The sequence below is a fragment of the Notolabrus celidotus genome, chromosome 12 (assembly GCF_009762535.1).
Source record: "Notolabrus celidotus isolate fNotCel1 chromosome 12, fNotCel1.pri, whole genome shotgun sequence".
Classification (NCBI taxonomy): Eukaryota; Metazoa; Chordata; class Actinopteri; order Labriformes; family Labridae; genus Notolabrus; species Notolabrus celidotus.
In genome coordinates this window covers 13669240-13693757 of record NC_048283.1, presented here as the reverse complement: position 1 = coordinate 13693757, position 24518 = coordinate 13669240, and the positions used below count along the sequence as shown (strand labels likewise).

General features: G+C 37.4%; 1 protein-coding gene across 2 annotated transcripts; it reads right to left on the bottom strand.

The window, feature by feature from the left end:
- Nucleotides 1–1401: 1401 nt before the first annotated feature.
- Nucleotides 1402–24037, bottom strand: ptpn6 (protein tyrosine phosphatase non-receptor type 6). 2 transcript variants are annotated; one of them, XM_034697256.1, is made up of 16 exons: nt 23319–24037; nt 22901–22923; nt 21172–21294; nt 18393–18587; nt 14309–14492; nt 12915–13031; nt 12570–12698; nt 10551–10647; nt 10346–10425; nt 10100–10246; nt 8562–8693; nt 8296–8450; nt 5731–5798; nt 5452–5603; nt 5019–5083; nt 1402–1692 (listed from the first exon to the last, which is right to left on the bottom strand). In XM_034697256.1, the coding sequence occupies exons 2-16, from the start codon at nt 22906–22908 to the stop codon at nt 1596–1598; spliced, it is 1749 nt and encodes a 582-aa protein (XP_034553147.1). In that variant the 5' UTR covers nt 22909–22923; nt 23319–24037; the 3' UTR covers nt 1402–1595. The 2 variants fall into 2 exon arrangements, with proteins under 2 accessions (XP_034553147.1, XP_034553146.1); XM_034697255.1 differs by having other exon boundaries at nt 22901–22926; nt 23319–23773.
- Nucleotides 24038–24518: the final 481 nt, after the last annotated feature.

The following is a 24518-nucleotide window of genomic DNA, read 5'->3' as shown; positions in this document are numbered from 1 at the left end:
AAATAACAATTCTAAATAAATTCTCAAAGGATATTAATGTTTGAAAAAAACTGATGCAAATTTCTCACATAATATGTCTGATATAAGCCTTTCAGAGACAGAGTAGCAGACATTACCTCCGTAACAGTTGCACACTTTGGATGGATCAAGATCTCTGTCAACCCAGTCGAACTGTTTCAGTGCACAAAGGGTCCCCAGAAATCTGCACACAGCTCCTCAAAGTTATTTGAAGCGTAATTTTTGTAAACCGCCCATTTAAAATGTTTTAAAATAGCTTCGGGCTGCGACTCGACACAGAAAAGATTCAATGTGTGAGTCTCAATTCTTGGGAAGAAGTTCTGAGATCGAATGATTAAAGGTTCATTTCGGTTAAGATGAGATCAGTTGTGTGTAATAATTTTATAATATTATATTATTTATAATAATCCCTCCTAATTTAAATAATTAATAAGACCCAACACTATTTACTGTGTACGTTAAGTTACATAAGTGCACAGAGAGAGAGAGAGAGAGAGAGAGTAGATCGAACATAACTGGCCGCATATAAAATGTTAATGTTTGAAGTGTTTACTGTGTTTTTGTTGAATGTCACTGTTCTGGTTTTTGTTTTTTACTCTGTAAAGCACTTTGAATTGCTCTTTGTATGAATGGTGCTTTATAAATAAACTTGCCCTGTCTTGCCTTTCCTTGCCTTGTCAGTACAGAATTCAATAAGTTTCATAACCACTTTAAAACTACTCAAAGGAGCTTTAAAAAAAACATGAATTTAACTGTATTCTCACATAAAAGTTAAGCGTTCTTGTTGTAAAATACACATTGATCGGGGAGATGGTGGCCTAGCGGTCTAAGCGCCCCACATACAGAGGCTATAGTCCTCGTTGCAGGGGTCGCTGGTTTGTTTCCCGGCTGGTCAACCATTTCCTGCATGTCTTCCCCCACTCTCTACTCCCCACATTTCCTGTCTCTCCTCAGCTATCCTATAAAAAACAAAAGGCAAAAAAAAAGAAAAAGGCCAAAGATATAACTTGAAAAAAAAAAAAAAAAATACACACTTGTTTTTACAACACTCATGAATCAATTGCTGACACAGCTAAGATGAGATAGATAGCTAGCAACAGTCCAGGGGTACAAGTGGGTTTGTTTCGGGCGTTTGTCTTTTGTTAAAGTCCAAATCAATTTCCTCCCATCAATATGTCCCGTCTGCTTATCCTTATCCAAGATACAGAATAGACACTTCACTCTAAAGCTAGAAAACTTCATCAACTTCAGGTGATAAAGTCTTCACATCTGCTGCCAAAACCAGAGATCAAACATCTGACATAACAAATGAGCTTCAGTCCCACACAGGTGTTGGTGTCCTTGCTCAAACAACTGAAAAAAAGAAAACCACACAAACAACAGTTCACACATACTCTGGCTTTATTACTCACAAACATATCCAAATGACAAATCAGATGTCATAACTTTACCATGTCTCTGATTTTACACCTTATTCTGCTTTAGTTTCCACTATATAGAAATTGTCAAAAAAAAACAAAAAAACAGTGTCCGCATAAATACAAAAATATGACATACTTTGAAAAACCTCTTTGTCTCTATCTTTTCCTCACTGAGCCACTTTTCTTGTCTGACTTTTGCTTCTTCGCATCCTTCTTTCCTTTTGACAGATTCTCGTAAACGTCCTCTTTGTTTCTGCAAATAGAAAATGCTGATTAGTGCTTTCATCACTTCTGTATTTATTTAATAAAGCCGTCATCATTGATTAGACACAGTTTTGTCAGAAGAGAGTCAGAGACACTGTAGAGGTTAATGAATGAGCCATCTGCATGAGAACGATTTACACAGACCAACTAACCATGAATCAATCACTCAAAGCTGGCAGCCAAAAATCCTTCCCTGAAAGTGGGTCAAAGTTCACAGTGTGTGGAGCTGAATTGTCCTGTGTTCTGTTTCATCTTCGCTAATTGGTTCATTTAAATACGACTCTGTTCATGCACAAGTGTTGTCCTGACATACAGGTCACAAAAACAGTTTACAAATTGTAAACCAGAGACGAGCAGGGTGTTTTTTTTTCTTCTTTATAAAAAACTTGTGCCTTTGTCCCTTGATTAAAGGAGCAGAGCACAGATTCAACACATTGAACACTTCAGTTTCTCTGGGGCAATGGGGATGATAATGATGTCAGGGAGGTCTGAGGCTGATATTTTTTCTCCAAAATAAGTCATCAATTTAGTATTTTGTGTGTCCAGAAATCACAGACCTACCTGCACTGGTTGCTGTGGCTCTGATTTGGGGACCAGAAACTGAAAATGAGCACCTTGTCCAACCCCCTACTGAGGCACTGACTTTTTCAGGGGTGGCATGATGTATATGTGGTATATAGCAATGAATAGCACTTAGCCTTTTAGAGTCAATAAAATTCTACGTTAACTACAATATTAGAATGTCATACAGAAGTTATATGCCTCAGTATTATTTTTTAATCTTTTAGAAAGCAACAAAATAAAGTGCCAACATCTAATTTTCTAAGGAATCAAAATACAGATATAGATCAGAAGTAACAATTTAAAGTTCTTATAAAATGAATATACTAAAATGAAATGCTGAGAAAGCTTGTTGCAGCGTAGCCAAATTTGTTGACGAGGCGAATAGTCAATTATAGTGTAGGATTTGGGGAGTGGCACCAGGGGTGGCCATTCAGATTTCACGTGGGGCCCATGCAGTGGCATGTCCAGAGGGGTGGCCAAGGGTGGCACTGGCACCCCTTGAAATCCAATGGGCCACCCCAGGGGGCCGCCCCAAAATCCTAAACTATGACTGGCTGTTTGCCTTGTCAGAGGTGGGGTTTCTGTTAAAATCTGTAATTTGGGATGAGTTTAAAGGCTGACAGTAGATTTCTTTATTAGTGCCCTCAAATGTGACTTTGAAAAGACATATTTTGTAAGTCCTTAAAGAAATAAGCATAGAAGATTTATACCACTTTGTCATGTTATATTTTTTTAGTCAAAAGGAATATAACAACTGTTTAATACATTAATATAAGTAGGTTATGAAGACAGAAAGGGTAAATGTTATTTATTTGTAAATGCACTGGCCACCCCTGCCTATGTGAGAGCCTCAGTTGGGCCACCTGGTCAAAAAGTTCTGGACACGCCCCTGGGCCCAAGGCAACCCTGGCCCCCCTCTCAGACACACCTCTGACTGTTAGGCCTCTCCAATGCTTTGCTGCCTGTGTAAAAGGTAGGAAGGCAGAATGGCAGGAAAGTTTCTCCACTACTGGGTTGGCGTGGGAGGTAGTAAAAGAGTGTGAATGAGGAGTTCAGGCTGTTTGTTCACACATGGCACCTCTTTTGCTTTCACTGTAACACTTTGTAAAATCATGCTGTGACAGCAGTACAAGGGCAGTGTTTGTACAGAGGAACAGCTGGGCTTGTAATGGTGCTGTTGCTGAGTCTCTGCGTGGATCATTTAGTTCCTCCTGCTTTGATCGTTACTTTATCTGCTTCTTATGAATGAGTCACCCATATTTATTGAGGAGCTACAATATCTCATTGGAGTACTGCTTTATTGCCATAAAAGAAATGATAAATGTCCTTCTCTCTGCCTCGGGTGTCATGAAACTATACTGGAGCTGAGAAATAAACCAGAAGATAAACAATCAGATTGCCTCAGATGCCCTGCTATTCTAGACTCTTTCATGAAAGCCTAAGCACCTTATTGGTTTCAAAACATCGGGACAAAGGTTTGTGGTAGAAAATTAGCCAGCTGGCTTACAATGGGATATCTACAGAAAGGCCGATTTATGTGTTTTTCCCTTAAAAGTAAATACATGTTAAAACCTGCTCTGTATTTAGATTCACATGAAACTGCATGGATAGATATGTTACACACTTTGTGTCTAAATGTGTTGATATAGATGTATCAGTGGATGAGTATTAACTTTGACTTCCTCATGTAAAGATGAAGGTTGAGGGATCCATGTGGTAGTTTTTGAGGTCTGGACTGTGTAGTGTTCTAAAACATTGAAAGAACTTGTAAAAAATGAATAACACTGGACTTGTTTGAGGACTCACTGTGAGGAACATTGTACTGGTACAAATGGGCACCTTAAGGCCATGTGGAAAAATACTCTGTGGTTCTTACTGTAATCAGATTTTATTCAAGGGTTTGGTTTAATTCCAGGTACACTTTATTTTCTTCAGTGCTGGAAGTGTGGCAGTGAAATCTAGACTCTCAACAATGTTTGATTTAAGGTGAACAATATTTTAGGACTCAATTAAAAGGTGAATAATAATATTAAGAGTGTGGAAGATGGACTCTGTGCCCACCTTTGATCTGTGGCTGGGAGAAATGGCGAACACTGCATCTTGAGAGACTGAGATTCCACAGCGAAGACAGGGGAAGTGTGTTCAATAAGATTTGGGACACTTTGCTAAATTTTCTTTGTGGCAAACATTAATATTCTGTGTCATAACTGCACCATCCTGCTGCGAGTATGTGTATTTGTTTTTTCACATTTTTGTTTTTTTGTCCTAATAAGAACTGCTTAAGACAAGGTTTTAATGTGATCAAGGCTGCTATTGCAACAGATGTGCTCTTTTTTGTTCTTCTCTTTTATTTCCCTTTTGGGAGGGTGTGGAGGGGGGTTTGGCTTTTATTTTCAGATTTGCTGTTTTTTGTTAAGTCTGTATTTTCTATGTTTATAAAAGCAATAAATATATTTTCAAAAAAAAAAGGTGAATAATATTTAATAATATAACTATTTATTTATTGCAGAGAAGTCTGAATTAATAAAAATAACTATGAAACCCACACATTTCCTCTCTACAAAACGTCTGCTGACATGAGGGAAAGGCTGACTTAGTTATATTTCTAAAAATAAAGTAGGGCGGCAGTGTGAGGTTTAGAGGGGCAATGTGAGTTTTATAGGGGCATCCTATCCACACACACACAGACATGTCCACACACAGTGTCATGCACAGATACACACACATACACACACACACTGGCTCACTCACTTTGAGACCTTCCTGCTGGCTGGTTGGTGTTTAAGTTGCAGGTTTCCATACTCTGTGTCGGTTTCCTGGGGAGGAGAGGAACAGAAACGTTTCAGGGATGACTGAAGGATTACTGGAACACAGAGCGAGGTCACACGGCTGGTTTAGTCTACGCAAGAGGTTGTTTTTTTGTCTCTGGGTCAATGTTCATCTTTCTCAGGCAGCTCTGATAACATATCACTTTGTTAGCACTGAACTAGGCTGCTCTGGTGTTCAGATCAACAGTCACAAGTGCAAAGGCCTATTGACATATTTATCTCTGGTTTTCTTCCAACGTCTTCCTGTTGTCCTTGTATCACTTTGTAGTTCAACCAAAAGAAAAGACTTATTACTGATGTGTTAGTATTATCATTATTTCCACCGTTCCCATAAGTTTTCTGTCCATGGTGCTCACCATGTAGGCGCAGTCTTTGGCCTTGGTGGTCTGAATGTACTGAGACACAGACAGATAGATGAACTTGTACTGAGCCTCTGTCTGCACCATGCCAGAGCGCTGCTCTCGCATCATCTGGATGTATTTGGGGATGTCAATGTCACAGTCCAGACCTACAGAGGGAATTCAGACCAAAGCATAATGGATGAAGTCAGCATGAGAAAAAAACATCATAATCTGGAAACTGTGTAGTATGAATGTTAATTTTTCACTAATAATGATAAAAGAAAAACAATTTACCGATGGTATCGATGTTCTCTATGATCATGTCAATCACCACGATGGTGCCTGTTCGGCCAATTCCAGCACTGATTCACAAAGACACAAGTTCAATGTATCCATATAAAACACAACCTTTTTAATACACTGTGAAACAATCAGGAGGACTTGTCACTGTAAGCTGCAGCAATGCATCTAGAATCTGAACCATTTCACTAACAAGTGGATTTCATTGGGATACTAGAGATAAAGTCAGAAAACCAGCTGCTTCTTTTGGGTTCATCCTCTGAAGGCGTTCAATGATATAACAACATTTTATGGCAATCTAACCAAACATAACTCAAATGTCATGGTGGATTTACCCCCTGACCTGACCACCAAGAGAACAATATGTTACTCTGTGTGTTGACAAAGACCAGAAAGAGAGCCCACATCACACCAATTTTAAAGTCTCTGCATTCCGGTATCTTTAAAAATAGATTTTAAGATTATTTTATTGCTTTTTAAATCTCTTAATGGTCTTGGCCCTTCTTATTTATCAGATTTCCTTTTGTCATATGAGCCGGTAAGAGCCCTCCGGTCTTCAGGTAGTGTACTTTTAATTGTACCAAAAGTAAGAACTGAGACCCACGGTGAGGCAGCTTTTTATTATCACGGCCCACGCCTGTGGAACACCCTACCTGAAAATCTGAGGGCTCCCCAGAGCATAAACATTTTTAAAAGCAATCTCAAGACCGACCTTTTTAGTCTCGCTTTTAACTGAGTTTTATTCTTACCAGTTTTATTTATTTATTTATTTATCTATCTATTTATTTATTTATCTTTTATCTATTATCTATTTCAAATGTATTGGATTTTATTCTACTACTTTTATTTTATGTATAGCATCTCATTTGCTTGTAATGGTTTAATATTTTAGTGTTTTATTATCTTAGAAATGTATTTGATTTTGGTGATTTTAATTTCCTGTGTTGAGTTTTAACATCTTATTTTACCTCCAGTGTTTCCTCATTAAAATATCATGAGACGTTTCCTCAGTTTGTTCAGCAACTTATTTTTTTATTTTTATAATATATATATAATTTATTTGTATTGTTTTTATTACTATTGTTGCATATTGTTGCATATTGTGTTCTTAACCTTAGGATTGTGTGGTGGGATCTTTTTCTTAACTTATTCTATTTAAGGTTGTTTTAATGTATAGCACTTTGTGTTACAATGTCACTGTATGAAAAGCGCTTTATAAATAAAGTCTGATTGATTGATTCAATCGATATGATTGTTTGTGGTTCTTTTTCTAGTCTTATCTTATGTTGGAACATACTGAATGATATGGAAGCCCATTTCTGCTGAAAAAAGGCCTTTTATCTTAGCATTTCAAGTTTATATCACAGTATTACAACTATCTCATACATTTGACTTAGACATCTCATGACGGGGACTTACTTTCTCATAACTTTTACAATTTATATAATTTTTTACCTCATAATTATGACTTAGTGGCTCACAGGATTGGTTTAGCAGTTAAATTGTGCTCCCAATGTATCGAGGCTACAGCCTACATACTCCACTCTCTCCTCCCAGTTTCCTGCTGTATCCATTGAACTATCTCTCAAGTAGAGGCAGAAAAGCCCTAAAATAAAAAGCTTTAAAAAGTTTCAATAATGATGACTTACTTTCTCATAACTTTGTCTATTTAACTCGAAATGCTGACTTACTATTTCTTAATACTGACCTAACATTTGTCTATTTTCTGTCATAAAAAATACATCTTTAGTCTTTTTAAAATTGTTGGTACTGGTGGAAAATAACATCCATAGAAGATGAATATCACTTCAGGCAGGTTAAAATGTGAATAAGGAAAATATAATGAAATAACACCACTCTTCTAACAGTTGAAACCTTTGACATAGGGCGGTGAGTTAACGTTGTCCCTCTTTAAGGAGGTCAAATGTCAAAAGTCTTGGCTACAGTTGTGTTAAGGGAAACTATAAGTGCTGTGTAGCTTTGTGAAGGTGCTAGCATACCAACAATACTTCACAAACATCAAGTAATCGTCAACCAAGTTGTTTTAAAAAACACACACATGGCCTCAGTGCTCCTCACATCACACGGGCAAAATTCCAAAAGGATAAACTGTGATTTGACTTACTACTAATCTTAATCCTGAAAATATGATAATTTTAATCTTAAACCTCTGAGTGTTATCACCTCACTGATTATGAACCCTGAGCTTGTTGTTGTTTCAAACAATATCACACTAAAACAGATGTTTCCCACACAAGCACATCACACATGCGTTTACGATCGCAGACACGTGACGTATCCAAAGGCATTACCAGCATCTCAGGATGTGAGAGTTTCACAGAGGACAAAAAGGGACTTTTTGTGGATTTGGTTTGCCAGTCATTACGTTAAATCCAATATTCTTGGGTTTTAGGTGTTAGTGGGACCAAACGTACAGTTTATTCGATCATGATTCATTTTTTAAAGACATTTCATAAGCTTACTGATCAGTTTTACAACAGCAGCTCAGACAAAATCAGTACATATCTACAATCCCTGGTGTGTTCTCTGTTGCAGTACCTGCAGTGGATTATCATGGGTCCAGTGTCAGGGTATTCAGCCTGTTTGGCGTTCACTTGAGTGAGGAAGCTGAGGACGCCACCCGGCTCCTGAGGGACGCCATGGTCAGGCCAGCTCATGTACTGATAGTGCCAGATGGTACGAGAATGTTTGGGCTGTGAAAGAGAAAAAAAAGAATACAATAAAAAAATCCTGATCAAAGTTTTATATCAACGTACACACAGGCTGAGTGAGCGCAGAGAGGTCAGAGGAGGTTTGGAGGTCACCTTGTCCATAGAAGCGATCTCCAGGACTCGGACTTTGTAATCAGTTGCTTCCCTCTCTGATTGAGACGTCACCACATACGGACCATACTCTTTGGAGCTCTGAGGGTCAGGCCAGTATGGAACACATTTATTCTGAAAAAAAAAATTATATGGCTACATGCATGTCTCTGGAAAAAATAACATACTGTACATACTCAGAGGAAAACTAATACTAGATGAAAAGTTGTGGGAACCCTTTGTGCATTTTTTGGAACACAGTGATTTGTGCAATGTGCTTGTTGATTAGCTGTAAATTGAACTTGGACTTTGTCTAAATATATGAAATACCTCTTCTCTTTTTGTATATGTGTTTGTATATACGTGCATGCGTGTGTATATATGTATAAATATGTGTATATATATATGTATGTATGTGTGTATATATGTGTATATGTAGATAGACTTTTCTCACTTTATTTTTATTTTTTATTTGATCAAGTCAAGATATTACTTTATTGATCCTCCGGGGGGGGGGTTCAGTTGTTACAGCAACCCAGACATAAGTACAATCAAGAAGAAGTTTCAATAAGTAAAATAAAATAAGTAAAAATAAGAATAGATGAATAAAGATAGAATACAATTTAGATATATACAAAGTTACAAATGGAATTCAGATTAAATAGCAGTAATTACAGGCAGTATTAAAAAGTATTCAGTAGTGACAACAGGCTGCTTATAACTTTATAAAATGTTATGCTTTATCTTTTAAAAGATACACATATGAAATATGAAATTTGCAGTTGTATGAACACATTATCTCTATTTGGCCTTTGGATTTTTTTTTCTTTCTTTTTTTTTCCTCTTTTTTGTTCCTCTCTTCTTTTGCCTGTTTTTTTTTTTTTTTTACTTTATGTGCGAAGAGATGTAGGGGGCGAGGGTTAAAGGGAAGTTTTCAAGGTTTTCACAGGACAGAGAGGGAATTAGAGATTGAAATCTGTACAGTCATTGCTGATGTCAGAAAGGGTTTATAAGACCAACATTTTACTCAGAGATATTGTATCCAGGTGTAGAAGTAAAAAAGCATCTGAACTTTGTATGAGGTATCTTTCTCTGGTAAGTGTAATACAGTATCTACAGGATGTGGAGCTAAAGTTGACTCTTTATCATATCACTTTTTACCATCGATATCACCACAACAATAAAGAGGTAGGAAGTCTCTTGTGTTAGTATTATATAAATAATGCTGCGTGGGCGTGTACTATTTGAAGGATTTTAATGTCACCTCCCTACTTTATGGAAGCCAGCACTGTGACATATGCTGTGATATTTACATTACACCCACAAAAACCCTACAGGGAACTACAGAGTATTTCCATTAAAAAGATTCCCCAGTTTACAGGGACACAAACGGTGTGACCCTCTAAAGGAGGAAGTTATCTCTGTCAGAAATGTCAGTTAAAGGTTCAAAGAAGTAATTAAAACATTTGACATTTTGTCGGATAAAATAAAACACCCTCAAAGTCCAAATCTACTTTGATGATTGTTGTTTTGATACTGACCCGCCCTTTCTCAACCTCTCTGGTTGTCATGACGATCACCCTGGTGTTCTCCTGCCACACCATCTTCCAGAAATCATTGACGGTAGTTGCGAGGCACCCCTGGGTGGCGATGTAAACTTTCTGATCTCCTGACTCCAACAGGGTGTTCTACAAACACACAATAAACACAATAAAATAACTGCTTCTCTTCAATGTTGCCTCTAAATCATTCTGTGTTAAGGGACGTCAGGGTCTCTGCAGACTTACCTTCACGTAGTTGGCGTTGATGTAATCTGAGCCCACAACATTAGGATCAGTATCCTGCAGGATGACTCTGGTGTCATTGACTTTAAGATGACAGAAGGACCAAACCGTGAGAGAGAGCGTGAGAGAGGCAGGAGAAAAAAATCTTTAGTTATTTCATCAGTATGTGGTTATCTTAATGATTAATCTGGACAATGATGATACTCACAAGGAAGAATGTTCTTGTATCTGTTTTTGCTTTTATTTTCAGGCCTCTGGCCCTCCTCTCTGCTCTTTTTTACCTTTGCCTCCAACTTTTGAAGAGCCTATAGGGAGAAAGAGATGACTGAGTCATCCATGCTGTGCCAAAATATGATGCTCTGTACAATAATACACATAACATGTTCATTTATAATTTGTACAGTGTTTGTTGTTGTTAGGGTACATAGAAACAACACATTTAACAGTATTATTTTAACAGAAAATTATACAAGTCGATGTAAAGGTAACTTTAGTACAAAGTTTAGTTTTACTCCCACCAGACATCAGAAATATTGACTCTCTACCCCTCTTCAAATCAAAACTCAAAACCTATCCGTTACAATCCGCATTCTCTGTTTAATTTCCACTGCTTCATTTTTAGCTTGGTGTTACTTTGCCTGTTGTTTTTATTTATTTTATTGTGTTATTTTATTTATTGTGTTTTAATCCCTCTGTAAAGTAGCCTTGAGTGTTAAGAAAGGCGCTTTTAAATTAAATGTATTATTATTATAAAGAAAAACAAGGTCATAATGAAGCTTTGTCACCCCTAAAAGAGAGGACATTTGTTTATTATTGGATGATTGGTCATCTAAAAAATGTCTTTCCACTATTTTAGTAATAGATTTATCAGTTGAGTGTTGCCTGATATTCCAGGCTTTCTTCTATTCATCAGTCAGTATTGTTAAATTAGCACACATCAGCCGTGTTAAGTCTAAAAACAGTGTTATTTGTGTAATTCGTGACGACACTGGAGCAAGTACTGGTTTGGTCTGCCATCAGATACTGTAAGGTACAGCAACCACTAGCACCGTTCCTACAAGGTTTTGCATATGCACTTTATGCCATTAATGTAGTTTTGTGTAAGTCTGTACAGCACTGTCTTCTTTTTTATTTATAACTTGCTTTCTTTCTATCCAATGAAGTTTGTCCCATTCAGGTCAGAGAGCTCTCAAAACACAGACTGGACTAAATAGATTTGACAATAGATTCAAGTATTCAGAGTGCTTAAGTTTTTAGTTTTTATCATCAGTCGGTAGATTGTTAGTTGCAGCAGGTGCAAAAACCTAAAGCCTGCTTTCTCAATTCAGTTCAGACTTTGAAAACAACAAAGAGCTCATGGAACAAAGGTTGTGATTTCCAACCTCCCAGATTAAGAGAAAGGATAAGCAGGAGGTAATTTTTCCCTGAATGGTTCCATAATAAGACCATCCCAACGCCTGTGGTGGTGTGTACTCAGAGCAGAGCAAAAATAACTTGAGAATGTACGATACAAATAAGAGCAAGTAAGATCACAGTTTGTTATGAATCTCTACTTAACATGATCACATTGTTTACAAAATGAAGACATAACAGAGGCGTTCAAATACAACACATCACATTTAACTATAACATGTTAAAAAGTAGAGACCCAATACTTGACTCTTAAATAAAATCCCAGAAAAACCTTCAACCTTTTCATCAAAGGCTGGATATACTCCACAAAAAAACTAGTGACCAATAACATTTGCTCTCAAAAAACTGGAGACTCGCTAAAAGCTGGAGCTGGAGCAGGTGCATAATAATACATGACAGTGTCATCAGCATAGAGATGAATGGTAGACTTTAGAGGTAGAACATAATAGCAGAGTATTATGTAAAATGTAAATTAATTTTAAGTAATTGTTTTGTTACATAAACAGACTTAACCCAGTCACTGAGAAGTTTACATAAAGCTAAGTTGGTCAGTCTGAACACAATCCATGCTCAAGAGATATTATGTAATATGGCATCATGACATTTAGTTTATTCCACCACCACAAGATGGTAGTATATTTCCTTCTGCTTTTACCACAGTAAGGAAGTTAGAGGCTGATGAACACTTGAATTCATTCGTTATGAGATGGCTGATACATGAATAAGTACATTGGTCCTAACATTACAGACAGATCATGAAGGTAAGAATCCACCATTGTGGTAAACATAAAAAGGCTGTTGGGTCAACTCTTACATCAAACTCCTCCCAGAAGCCAGCCTTGCTCTTCTCTCCCTCGCCCTCCTGCTGCTTCTGTGTGGTCTGATCCAGCTGTTTCACTCTACTGTCGATGTCTGCTGCGTTCACTCTGGTGGAGTAATACGGCTGCCGGTACGGACAAGAAAAGAACAATTTAAAAAATAGAGATCAAAGAATAAAACAGGCCCAAGAACTCAATGTACAAGATCATGACTGCATCAAGAGAAACTCAGAGATGTGCGTAATGTTTCCTGTATGTGCTTTTTTTATAATCCACAAAGACCTATTTTTGTGTCTCACTTATATCCACTTTATTGAATTTACAAACAAAACCCAGCTTACCTGTTTTAAATACACCCAGTTCCCAGACATCTCCTCAATGCCTTTGCGTTTGTAGAACTCCACCAAGTCTGTGAGCGTGTCAAACATATCTGAACACCCCACTGTGTACCTGTCATTCTGAAAACACACAAACATACTACATATGATTCTGGTGTAAGAATACAGAGCAGTCTGAAAAGACGTCCTGAGGAACAGCTATGCACAAATTCAAACGAAGGTTTTTTGTTTTTTTAAAAAGGGTGAAGTATTTCTTGTCACTCCCCCTCCAGGAGACCATAACACTTCTTCACCTGCGGTGTCTCACGGAGAGATATCGCAGCTCTTTTCTTCCTGCAGTGGTCAGACCCTATAACCAATAATATATATATATATATATATATATATATATATATATATATATATATATATATGTTGTAAGATATGCTTATTTTTACCTCTTTAATTCTAATTGCTAATAACTTTTTAATAATTGATATTTTATATGCTCTTCTTTGCTTTATACTCTTTTGCACTGTCTACTTTGCTGCTATGGTACTTAAATTTTCCCGTATGTGGGACGAAATAAGGACTATCTTATCTCATCTTATTATCTTAGTAGATTCATTTGTAAAGGTCTGTTATTCTTCTAAAATCTAAATTATTGTAGCGTGAGAATACAATACCTCCATAAAAATGCCAAAATATATCTGTACATATCAAGGGTAATTATGTTGTTTGCTTCCGTTCAAAGATAAATTACGTGCCACAAAATTATTTTCCTGCTTGTAAAAGGAATGAACGCGACTGTTTTTCCATTCATTTGGTACTGACTACAGCACACGCTCTGAAGCAAGAGCCGAGCACAGAAATTCACCTGATCTTTGCCACGTGTTTACAAAAAGGCCTTTGTGACCCTCTCAGTAATCTCACTTTAATCTTCTGCACAAAAACAATGGCTCCCGTTTAAATGAAGCCTGAGCGATGTTTTCTATGAGGTGAACTGCTGCTAAAAATAAAATGCAAAGGGCTTTGATGATGTCTATGAAAATGAGAGGTGGCTTCTGCTGTGTAGTAATAATTCACAGTGTGTTTATAAACACCTAATGATGTCAGGAGGAGGGTTCTGGTTTTACATTTTACTCTGATAAATATAAAAGTGTTGTGTATCCGTTGATCATATGGAAAGTGAGTGACGTGGACGAAAAACAGCAGAGCTGACATGTTCTTTGATTGCACAAGAGAGGTGACATTAGACTTTGAACTCATTCAAAGTGTACATCATCACACCTTTGGGAATACCCTTCAGTATTTCTACATGACGTGAATCTCATTCAGTATGTCAATTCTATTCAGAGAAAAAGACTGACCAAAACATAACCCCTTTTTAATGCATGCATAATCACGTGTGCCCACACCTGACACATGATCTTGATGTGGGAGACCCTCTTTCCTCCAGTTTTGCTCCTCTCATCCGTCAGAACGGACAGAACAAAGTCTCCAGGTTTGGACAGAGACTCTCTGACAAGGAAGGTCCCCGGCTCGTCTCGCTCTCCGAGCAGCTTCTCTGCGTTCGGCCCAGACAGGTGACCATGGTACCACCTGAGACATAGAAGAACTGAGGGTAAGTTATAAAAGAGAGTCAGCCACCCTGAGTGGAGGTTGCAAACTGGAAACATTAGACTGTTATGCATGTTGTAGGAATATAGTAGGTCAGATTTCAAAAGAGGAAACGTCTTTATTCAATTAGTTATTCTTTACGGTTGATCCTGTTTCATGATGCAGAAATAAAAGGGAGTTCTGTTTTTACTTTTCAGTCTGCATCTGTCACATTAATTGTTGTGTTGAGTCTGAGTTTCAAGTTAATCTATAAATACTAAAATATAAACAAAACTGTGGAAGTTGTCTGTGAGTTTTTTAAAGAGAAACACCCTGTTTTTTTTCTGAAACACATTTTTATAGTTCCTTCCCTTCACATTAATAAAACATAAATGTCCCCTCTCTGTGGTTTCGATGTATTTATTTGTAATCTATTTATCTAAGTCGTAGTATCATTACCATAGAAAACATGTCTGCTGCACACACATCTGCAATGTCTGTACATTTAATTGTTCCATATGTTTAAGAAATATTTAAAATATAAAATGAATTGGTATCCAATGTGCAATTAATTTGTGTCCTATTTCTGATGAACGTCATGTATAATTATGAAATGTAATATTGTGACATAAAATGCTATATTTGTTAACCTCTAAACATCACAGAGAAAATTAGGAATGCTATTTTATTATTATCTTTATTTTTATTTTCTTGTATTTATTCATTTATTTTATTATTGTTGTTATTATCATTATTATTATTATTATTATTATTGTTATATATATATATTTTTTTTTCTTCGTTGGTTTTGTATAACTTTTATATAATTTGTGAACTTGTGGTGAACAGAGAAATACTGAAAAAATGTAATAAGAAAATGAATGACAAAAAAAAATCAGAAATGCTGAAAAAAAGTTATGTATTTGATTTTATGTATTTCCAGTTTTTAAAAAAAAACCGCTGTGAAGAATACTTTTCCAAACTAAAGTCAAAGTCCTTCTGTTTCTGGGTGCAGCAGTTAATTTGGGTTTGTTTGAGTTTGCAATTTAGATAAGAGATCTCTATCTACATGATGCATCTATGATTACAATTTGTACAAAAACACAAAAAAAACCCCAGAGTTGTTTCTTTACAGCTTTGAACACACTGTATTTGACCAGATTACTGTTAGAGCTGCGCAGTGTGAGCGTATCGGTCTATTTAAGGCTGAGCTGCTGTCAAACACTCACTGATGTGGTGCACTGGACTGCTGTGCACAACAGACAGTGAGCAGAAATAGAAAGCCACAACAATACCAGATACTGAAAATAGGTGAACGATCACAAAAAGCACATTCAGATATTGTAGTTACACTCTGGTGGTATTTCTTTCTCCTGCCATACTCTGCATTTGTGTGTAACATGTGTCGGGTTGGGTTGTGACTTAATTTTAGGCACAGTTCTCGATTTCCTCTGCTGAACTTCCTGCTCTGCGGTTGGAAAATTTCTGATGACAGATTTCGTGGCTGAAGAGGACAAAGTATTTATAGCCTGTGCGCCCCCCCCCCTTTCTATATACACCATCCAGATATACTATTCACTATCAACACCTCCCCTCCCTCCACCACACACTGCTCTAATTAAGCCTTCTGCACAGGCTTTGAAGGATTTAGTTTTACTGGTCAAATCACAGTTTATGTTTTTATAGCAACTGAAAGTAAGCTACATCATCATTATAGTTTTTAACTATACCTGGTTGCATAAAGCAAAACCTCAAAAGGTAGTACCTGTGCTAAGGTAGCAGTAGTAGTTTTGCAGCAGCTTAAGAGCAGCCTGTGCAGAGAGAAATGTTAAAGTCGTGCACAGCAAGTAAACAAGCTTTAGAAAGCATTTGATGCATATGCTGGGCTAACGTGATTATGTCTGGGAGGTGAAATGTAATTAATCAATTGAACAAATGCTCAAAAAGCAAATTACCTGTGCACATTCATCCTGTTTACTGAGAGGAGATATGATATCAGATTAATGATAACACAAAGATCACTTCACCACACGCTGACCTGCTGAAGTATCAACTACAAAGCTGTTAGATGAGATCAAGATTGAGCTGAGATGAGGAAGGACAACAAGTGAGCAAGAACATGCTCAAGTGTGCAATAGAGGAAGACAAGAAGGGTCTGGCCATTACTTTCAAAAGTGTCAAAACTTAAAGTTTCCAACCGCAGAAACAAAAGGGAAGTTAGACAACTGACAGAGAGACAGAGAGAGAGAGAGAAGGACAGGGGGGGGGGGGGGGGGGGCAGAGGTTAGAGCTTTCAGCACACACACACACACACAAACACACACAAACACAAACACACACACAAGGTAGAAAGTAGTGCCCTCCTTGACTCATAAAAGGAGAGTAACCGTAAACGTTTATTCATCACTACTGGTTGGACATTAACCTACTTTAAGCAGCCTACAGCGGCAAAATGTTTCCAGACGGGAGATCATCTCCATCAACAATGTATCACCACCTACAACAGCAGCGTCAATGTACAATGTCGGAAACTTAAGATAGAAACACCAACATGGCGGGTTATTTCAAAACTTGCATTAGACAGACAGAAAAAAGAAGATTTTTATCGCGTTTCCATCACTAGTCCAAGGTAGCTTTTGATTGGGAGGGCTCTGCATGCAAAGATGTAAGAAAATATCAATGAATTTATGACTGTATTTAGCAAACTGAGACTACAGGATACCAACAGCAGTTAGCAGAACAGATTAAAGTAGAAGATCTCAGTCTTTAAAAGTAAACCCTTATTGAAGAGCCTACGCTACCAGTCATACAAATCTTGATACATTGGTTCTCACTGTAAAAACAGAGACTCCTCCAAATCAAATGGCATTTATTTTACAGTTTTATCTTTACTTTAAAATATTTACCGTGACTGCTTAATTTTTACCGAGGTAAAAAAAACCTCAATATCCCCCCTCATGGGACTTCTACAAATGTACAAACAAAGTAGTTTCCCTTGTTGTTACTTTCCATTTTTGAAAATGAATAATTCATTATTTCCCAATTTGAACTAAGGTCTACAGAACAGAGTCATGCGAATGCAGCAGGCTGATCTTTTCTCGTTTGTCTGCTGAGGAGCAAAAGTTCTTCTGTGCTCATTTTAAATCTGAGTTTACAACAAGCTCAAGTTTGAGATGCAAAAACTAGTTTGAAAGCCTGATATAAACTTGTGAAAGTTGATGAGGAACTGAATACCTGCAGTGCACAAATACTGAGGAAAAAAAAGATGTGTTAAAGAGCTTAACCTCAGAAATGGGTAACATTTGAATATTAATGGTTTGTATGTTTAAATAAGGTACAGGAGGTAAAACCATAGCAGACACCATGTACTGCAGGCTGGGTATAAGTATTTGCATGTCTAGAGGGGATGATTTTTTTTAGTACAAGATGTGGAATAGAGTAACCCAACAGTAAAATCATATCATCTAATATAGTTAAAACTATTTAAAAAAGCACAATTTTCCTTCATCCAAGTACTTAAGAGGCAGCACTTGTACTAACGTCAAGCCTGATCGCGTGTTATCCACACGCTGCAGCAGTGGGGCTGACTTCGGAATGAAGCCTCGACAGCAGTGGGGTATTTTAGTGTCTTTCAGCGTGGGTGTCTGTATTCACTGACTCACACTCTGATAAAGATGTGATGACACCAGAATTATTCAAAAGCAGCCTCAAATGAAACTCCTTCTTCCCCCCATAGGAAAATGTTGAACCCTTAAAGAAAATCAAACCTACAAATCAGACTAATTAACCCCACGGGATAAATATGTTAGAGGAAAATAATGCTCGTCATCCGGGCCGATAGTGTAAGTGGAGTCAGCTCATAGAAGTCAGTGGGTGTGTGTGTGGCAGTGGGGGTAAACAGACCTCTCTGTGGTGGGGTCAGAGGAGTTGAGGGGGTATCTGAGCTCGATGACGGTGCCGTCCTTGTCCTGCAGGATTCCGTTCTCTGCCGTGTAGTAGTCCACCAGCTCTGACAGGGTGGCAAACTTCTCCCCACCGTACAGGTCGTAATAGTCTCCCGTGTTTTGGATGCGGATGTGGGTCACCTGCTCGCCCACCCTGAGGAGATAAAAGAGCCCTGTCACTACGAATCATCCAACTTTCCTTGACAAAAACTTTCTGATGACTGACAAAAGAACGTCTCCATCTCTGGAGGTTGAAGGGTTTCAAAGTTTAAACATCACAAAATCATTTTGGAATCCGGACACAAATGGGATCCTTGCTGAGCTTTATTTGATTTCTACAGATTCGTCAGCTGAACCTTAAATATGTACACTATAGTGTTTTTTCTGTATATAGTGGCTTTATTTGTTGAAGACATACACTACCAGTCAAAAGCTTGGACACACCTTCTCATTCAATGTTTTTTATTTATTTTAATTATTTTCGAGATTGTAGATTAATACTGAAGACATCAAAACTATGAAAAAACATGGTTTTGCCATAATATGGATTACAACAGAGGTCAAATATGGCTATCCAATGTGTACTAACCCTACCTCTGATAAACACAACTGATGGTCTCAAATACATTAAGAAGGCAAGTCATTCTACAAATGAACTATTAGGAACCATTCCAGGAGAACACTTCATGAAGCAGACTGAGAGAATACCAAGAGTGTGCAAAGCTGCCATGAGGGAAAAAGGAGGCTACTTTACAGAATCTAAAATATAAAACATATTCTGGTTTGTTTAACACTTTTTTGTTAACCCTCCTGTTATGTTCGTTTCATAGGGACAGCAATAATGTTCCTGAGGCAGCTTGACCCGGGGCATATTTAGTTATCCAAAAGTGTCCCAATAAACATTTTTTAAATCTCATTATTAACTCCATTACTAACCATTTAAATCAATATTTAGTGCATTGGTGTTCTTTAATTCTCACAGATCATGGTTCAATGAGGATAACTCACTTATTTTCTTATGAAATTCATGTTAAAACTTTTTTTAATGTACATTGAAAAGCCCTAAATATAAATACAATATATTTACATGACAGAGGTTTTTGTTTATTTAATTTTATTTATTTATTTGTAGGTAGCGATGTTGATAAATTGTCACGAGACACCTCTTAGGTCACATGCAGCCCAGATTTTTATCCTGAATTAACTGGTTTTGAAGGCATATATTACCTAAGATGGAAGGAACCTCTGAATGGCACTGGCCTTTCATCCACTGTGACATTAGAAATGCGAAATAATACTTTCAACAATTTTTTTTAGATTTTCGAACTTTAAAATGGGTCAATTTGACCCACAACATAACAGGAGGGTTAATTAAATAATTCCATATATGTTCTTCCATAGTGTTGATGCCTTCACTATTAATCTACAGTGTTTAAAATAATTAAAATAAATAAAAACCATTGAATGAGAAGGTGTTTCCAAACTTTTGACTGGTATTGTATACAGTACATGTGAACTTTCAGTACACACATCTGGCAAAAACTGCACTCAGAATATTTTTGGCTGGTTCTGCTTGACTCTGGTTTCTCTGCTAACTAAGGATCAGCAAGCCTTCTGAACATGAACCTTTACATATAAGTATAACTATAAAAATCCTACTGAAATAATAAATCAAGCACATGAAAACCTAGGTCTGACTGAGTTCAGAGAAAATGTCACTGACACCTACATGTCTGTCACAAAGCTAACTCATGACAGCAAAACAGTGTAAAAGCTCGTGAAAATGAGAACATGTAAAAGCTGCTGAGTACTCATTCAATGTGAGGGTAGATGTATTTTTTAGTACAGTGCGTGTAACACTGCAAAAGATAACTTACTAGCATTTAGAGTTACCAAAGATAACTGCAAACAATGCAGCCTGAGCACAAACAGTAACACAGGAATAGCAACTACTGCTATAAACTGTACATTCACATGAGTATCGAATGAAAAAGGTACGGCGGCAAAAGATGTATAACTATGAATACACACTGAGACATATATACAAATTCAACCGTTTACCTATTTGAAGCTCAGACTGCAGAACTGATACAATCATATAACTGATACACCAAATATAACAAGGTCAAATGAGAGCAGTTCACTGAGTCCAATGTGACATGTCATCATTCATTTGAAATGATCTTCTTCTAAGTCATTTGCAGATGTTGATTTTAATTCTGAAACAGCTACATTCCTTCATACTGTATTTAATATCCATCTCAGTTCTTTTTAAATCACACTGACCAAAAAACAAATCATCCAATGTATCTGTGCTAAATGTGCACAAACAGCAGTAACACATTTCGAAGCTCAAGGTGGTACCCACAAGGTTCAGTGGAAACTTTGATATCCGTCTCTACAGAGTGAGAACCAAAGGTGCACATTAGTTTTGTAATACATTACTTTTTGTTTAAAGGCAAAAAATGATAATTAAAAAACATTAAAGGTAGAAATCTGGTATTTGCAGCACTGTTTGTAGAGTAGAAGCATTAACAAGCTGCAACAAGACATCAAGATCTATGTTAAACCTTTTTTTGGTCATTTATATCTTCTGCTTTAAAGTTCATTAGGTGGAGGAGCCACGTGGTTGGGCTCAGTGTGCAATTTAAAAAGAAAAGAAAAGCATAATTCCTCACAAGCTGTACATTTAGGAGAGTAGAAGATAGTTCGGGGTGCTTTTTTTCGGATATAATTACCTAACAGAGAGCGAGAAATCTCCTACATTTTTCTTGCTGGGCCGAGCTAAGAAGCTGCCATGAATACCTCGATCCTTCAGCATCCCCTCGGCCTCCAGGCCTGTGATGTCTCTGTGGAACCACCTGCATTAACACACATGCACAGTGTCAGAATATACTCAGCATGAATACCACTGCACTCAGTTTATGAGGAGATAAGACAGAAAAAAGAATAACTCTGCTTTATACACACCATGTATAACATCCACACATTTAGCTGAGCGTCAGTAAAGCTATTTGATAAGCAAATTAAAAATAAATGACATTTCCTTTTTTGCAACTGTAATTAATTACAAGCGTGTTTATAAAGTTAGTTTCCACACAGCAAAATAAATATCAACCACAGGAGAAGCAGGTGTAACCACCATCTTTTCAATTCTTGTAGTAATAAACTGACAAACTTTGTCATTCTTATATCTTACCGATTATATTCTGCTTCAACACGTGTAAATATTTAGATTATAATTCCTTTTGTTTCATCCATCTTGTTTTTACACACTGCTTTAAACACATCACTGTGGTTTCTTGTAACGTGTCTTGATGTGACATGGTTTTTTGTTTATGGATAGAGTAACTTATATTCAAACTAATCTCAATGCTCTACAGTCTTTATCGTTCTTTAAAAAGCTCTGAATACTAAATCTTGATTGTGCTTGATCTGTAAAAAAAAACAACAGCTGCTACTACAGACTGGAGGAGATATTTTTCTCATTCAACTGAACAGTTTTATAGTTTATATTTACAACCCAGTCAGAACAATTCCCAGCGACCAAAAGGCAGCACAACATGTGGTGTTTTACATCTTCATAACTATGACACAGAAAGGTAGTAAATCTAAACCTTTCAGCTACAGTTACTCGACATACTTGCAATTTCTACTGTCGTATCATTTCCTGACGTGCGTTAAGGATGGATAAATTGTGTCATGGTCAAGCTCAGCTCAAAGCAGCTGAGCTGACCCAAAAAAATGTTAATTAAAAGTCTGGTTCATCAATCAAAAGAGAAACCAACATAAAAATAGATCATCAGATGTTCAATAAGTAAAGGCAACTTGACATCTCTTTACATATTCAGCGTGACCCAGTGGGCTGCTTTCAAATCTGACATGTTAATCAATCTATATTAATTACTCAACTTGGTAAACCATAAAACCCATTGAAAGAGGTCTTGATTCAGTGGGTTTTATCTGGTTAAATGAAGTTTAAATACAAAATAAATACATGGTCAAAATAAATAACATTTGAGCTGATTCAAAATACAACTTTTAGCGCTGGGGATACTCTGTGTATTCCCTTGATTGGAAAATTTGTGTTTGCATTTGAATGTGTTTCCCCTTCCAGTTACAGATGCCACAGACGAGACTTTTTAGAACAAATGTTGAAACACAGCCAAAGGGAAGGAATGAATCTTTCTTTAAAGAAGAATCTTGAAAGCCTAAACAGAAAATGTTTTATTTAACCACTGAAACACCAACTATAACACATTTCTTTACACAAACAGAGATCGGAGCGCATCAGAAATCACATGATAAGAGGAACAAAGCAGGACGAGTCGACAGCTGGGGAAAGAAAGAAAAGGAGGAATGGAAACAGAGAAGTTGTCATCACGCCTTGCACAAAAAAACACACAAAGTGCACAACAAGAGTTGACTAATGGAGCATGTTGCTGTCCGGTGGGGGGCTTGACTCACCGAACCATGTTGTCGCTTCACTTCTTCTGGGAGCAGAGAAAGAGAGTGATCGGTGAGAGTCACTTCTACCTGCACACGTTCAAACTCAGAAGTATAAGCACAGTACTTTTTTATCTCTACTTTTAAAAAGAACCAGCCACTTCCTCATTACATCCTCACTTTACTGCAGCATTCTCGCTAGGATACAAATAACACACTTTCATTTTAGCTTCTGCTCTTTTTACACACTTACTCTTCCTCTCACACTTATATATATATATATATACATCTTAGATCAAAACTTTCAGCTGTATCTCTGCACCACATCCACAAACAACCCTCAAACTACCCGCTCTCTCCTCCTCTTTAGTTCCCTCCACCCAATTCCCCTCCTATCCAACACCTCTCTGTCCCAATAGGAAAGCAGGCACACACTTACTCTTCTCAGCTGCCTCTGAAAACAACTGACGCTCGTCGAGATGCTCCAGCTGTATACGTCTGTCCCCTCCTCCCTCTCTTGCTGTCCTCTTCCTTCCTTTTTACGTCTCCTTTCACAAAATAGTGAAAGCAAGACAGGAACCAAAATAGCTGACAGCGCCGGAATACCTCCAACGAATGCAGATTGTTTTTTTTTTTTGTTACTTTTTTTTAAACGCAACCAAAATTAAAACTTCTGTTTAAGAGCAATGGCGTGCGTTCAAACCCTGTAGACTTTGCTGTTTGATGCTTCATCGCACAGAGCCTCGAAGAGTAAAGCAATAAAGCAGCCAAGTTGATTCAGATAGTTCCAAGTAGCTGTGAATCATAAGCGGTGTTGCCTGTCCTATAATTCCACCATGGTTAAAGGAAATGAAGAATCCAGAAAGTGAAGAGATTGAGCTTCTTCATGGACAAACACACACTGTTTCTGAGTCAGCTACATGCAAAGCTTTTCCCCTCTGCCTGCCCACCTGTCTGCTACTATTGTTGTCTGTTTGCTCTTTACTTCCAGGTGTGTTTGAGTGTGTGTGTGTGTGTGTGTGTGTGTGTGTGTGTGTGTGTGTGTGTGTGTGTGTGTGTGTGTGTGTGTGTGTGTGTGTGTGTGTGTGTGTGTGTGTGTGTGCGTGTGTGTGTGTGTGTGTGTGTGTGTGTGTTTGAGAGAGGCTCAGACAAAAAGGTCAAAGTCACAGAGCACTTCCGTATTCGCGCTAGTCTTCCCCACTCTCTCTCTGCACACACACACACACATATATATATATGTGTGTGAGTGCTGCTTTCAGCTGGTAAACCATTTGCAACTGTGAACTCATTATCATACTACTGAAGCAGCAACTCCAAAAATATGATTGTGGACGGCATAGCTCTTTTAAATCTATGAGCAGTTTTTCTCTTGTTGTTATTAAAAGAACGATAAAGAGGCTTGCAGGAGATACTACATTCCCCACAATGCAACACAGATCTATTGCACTATACGGAAAGAAAGCTTTGCTACTCTGACTTACGCCACAAAGGTGTGAAGTAACATTTAACAACCTGAGACAATTACATTTGAATTGCAAATCATTTACCAAAAGGCAGTTTGAGGGTGTTACATGATTTAAATTCACAATAAGCACAGCACGTCTGTACTTTCCCCCAGCTAAACACATGTTCTTGATCA

Bases quoted from the DNA above. Each gene is read 5' to 3' on its own strand.
- ptpn6 (XM_034697256.1), bottom strand. The intron at 18,588-21,171 runs GTAATTATATCC...TTATCTCCTCAG, and splicing joins GATTTCTCGCTCTCTGTTAG to GGTGGGCGAGCAGGTGACCC. The intron at 8,694-10,099 runs GTCAGTATCAAA...TTTTTTTTTCAG, and splicing joins GAGAGGTTGAGAAAGGGCGG to AATAAATGTGTTCCATACTG.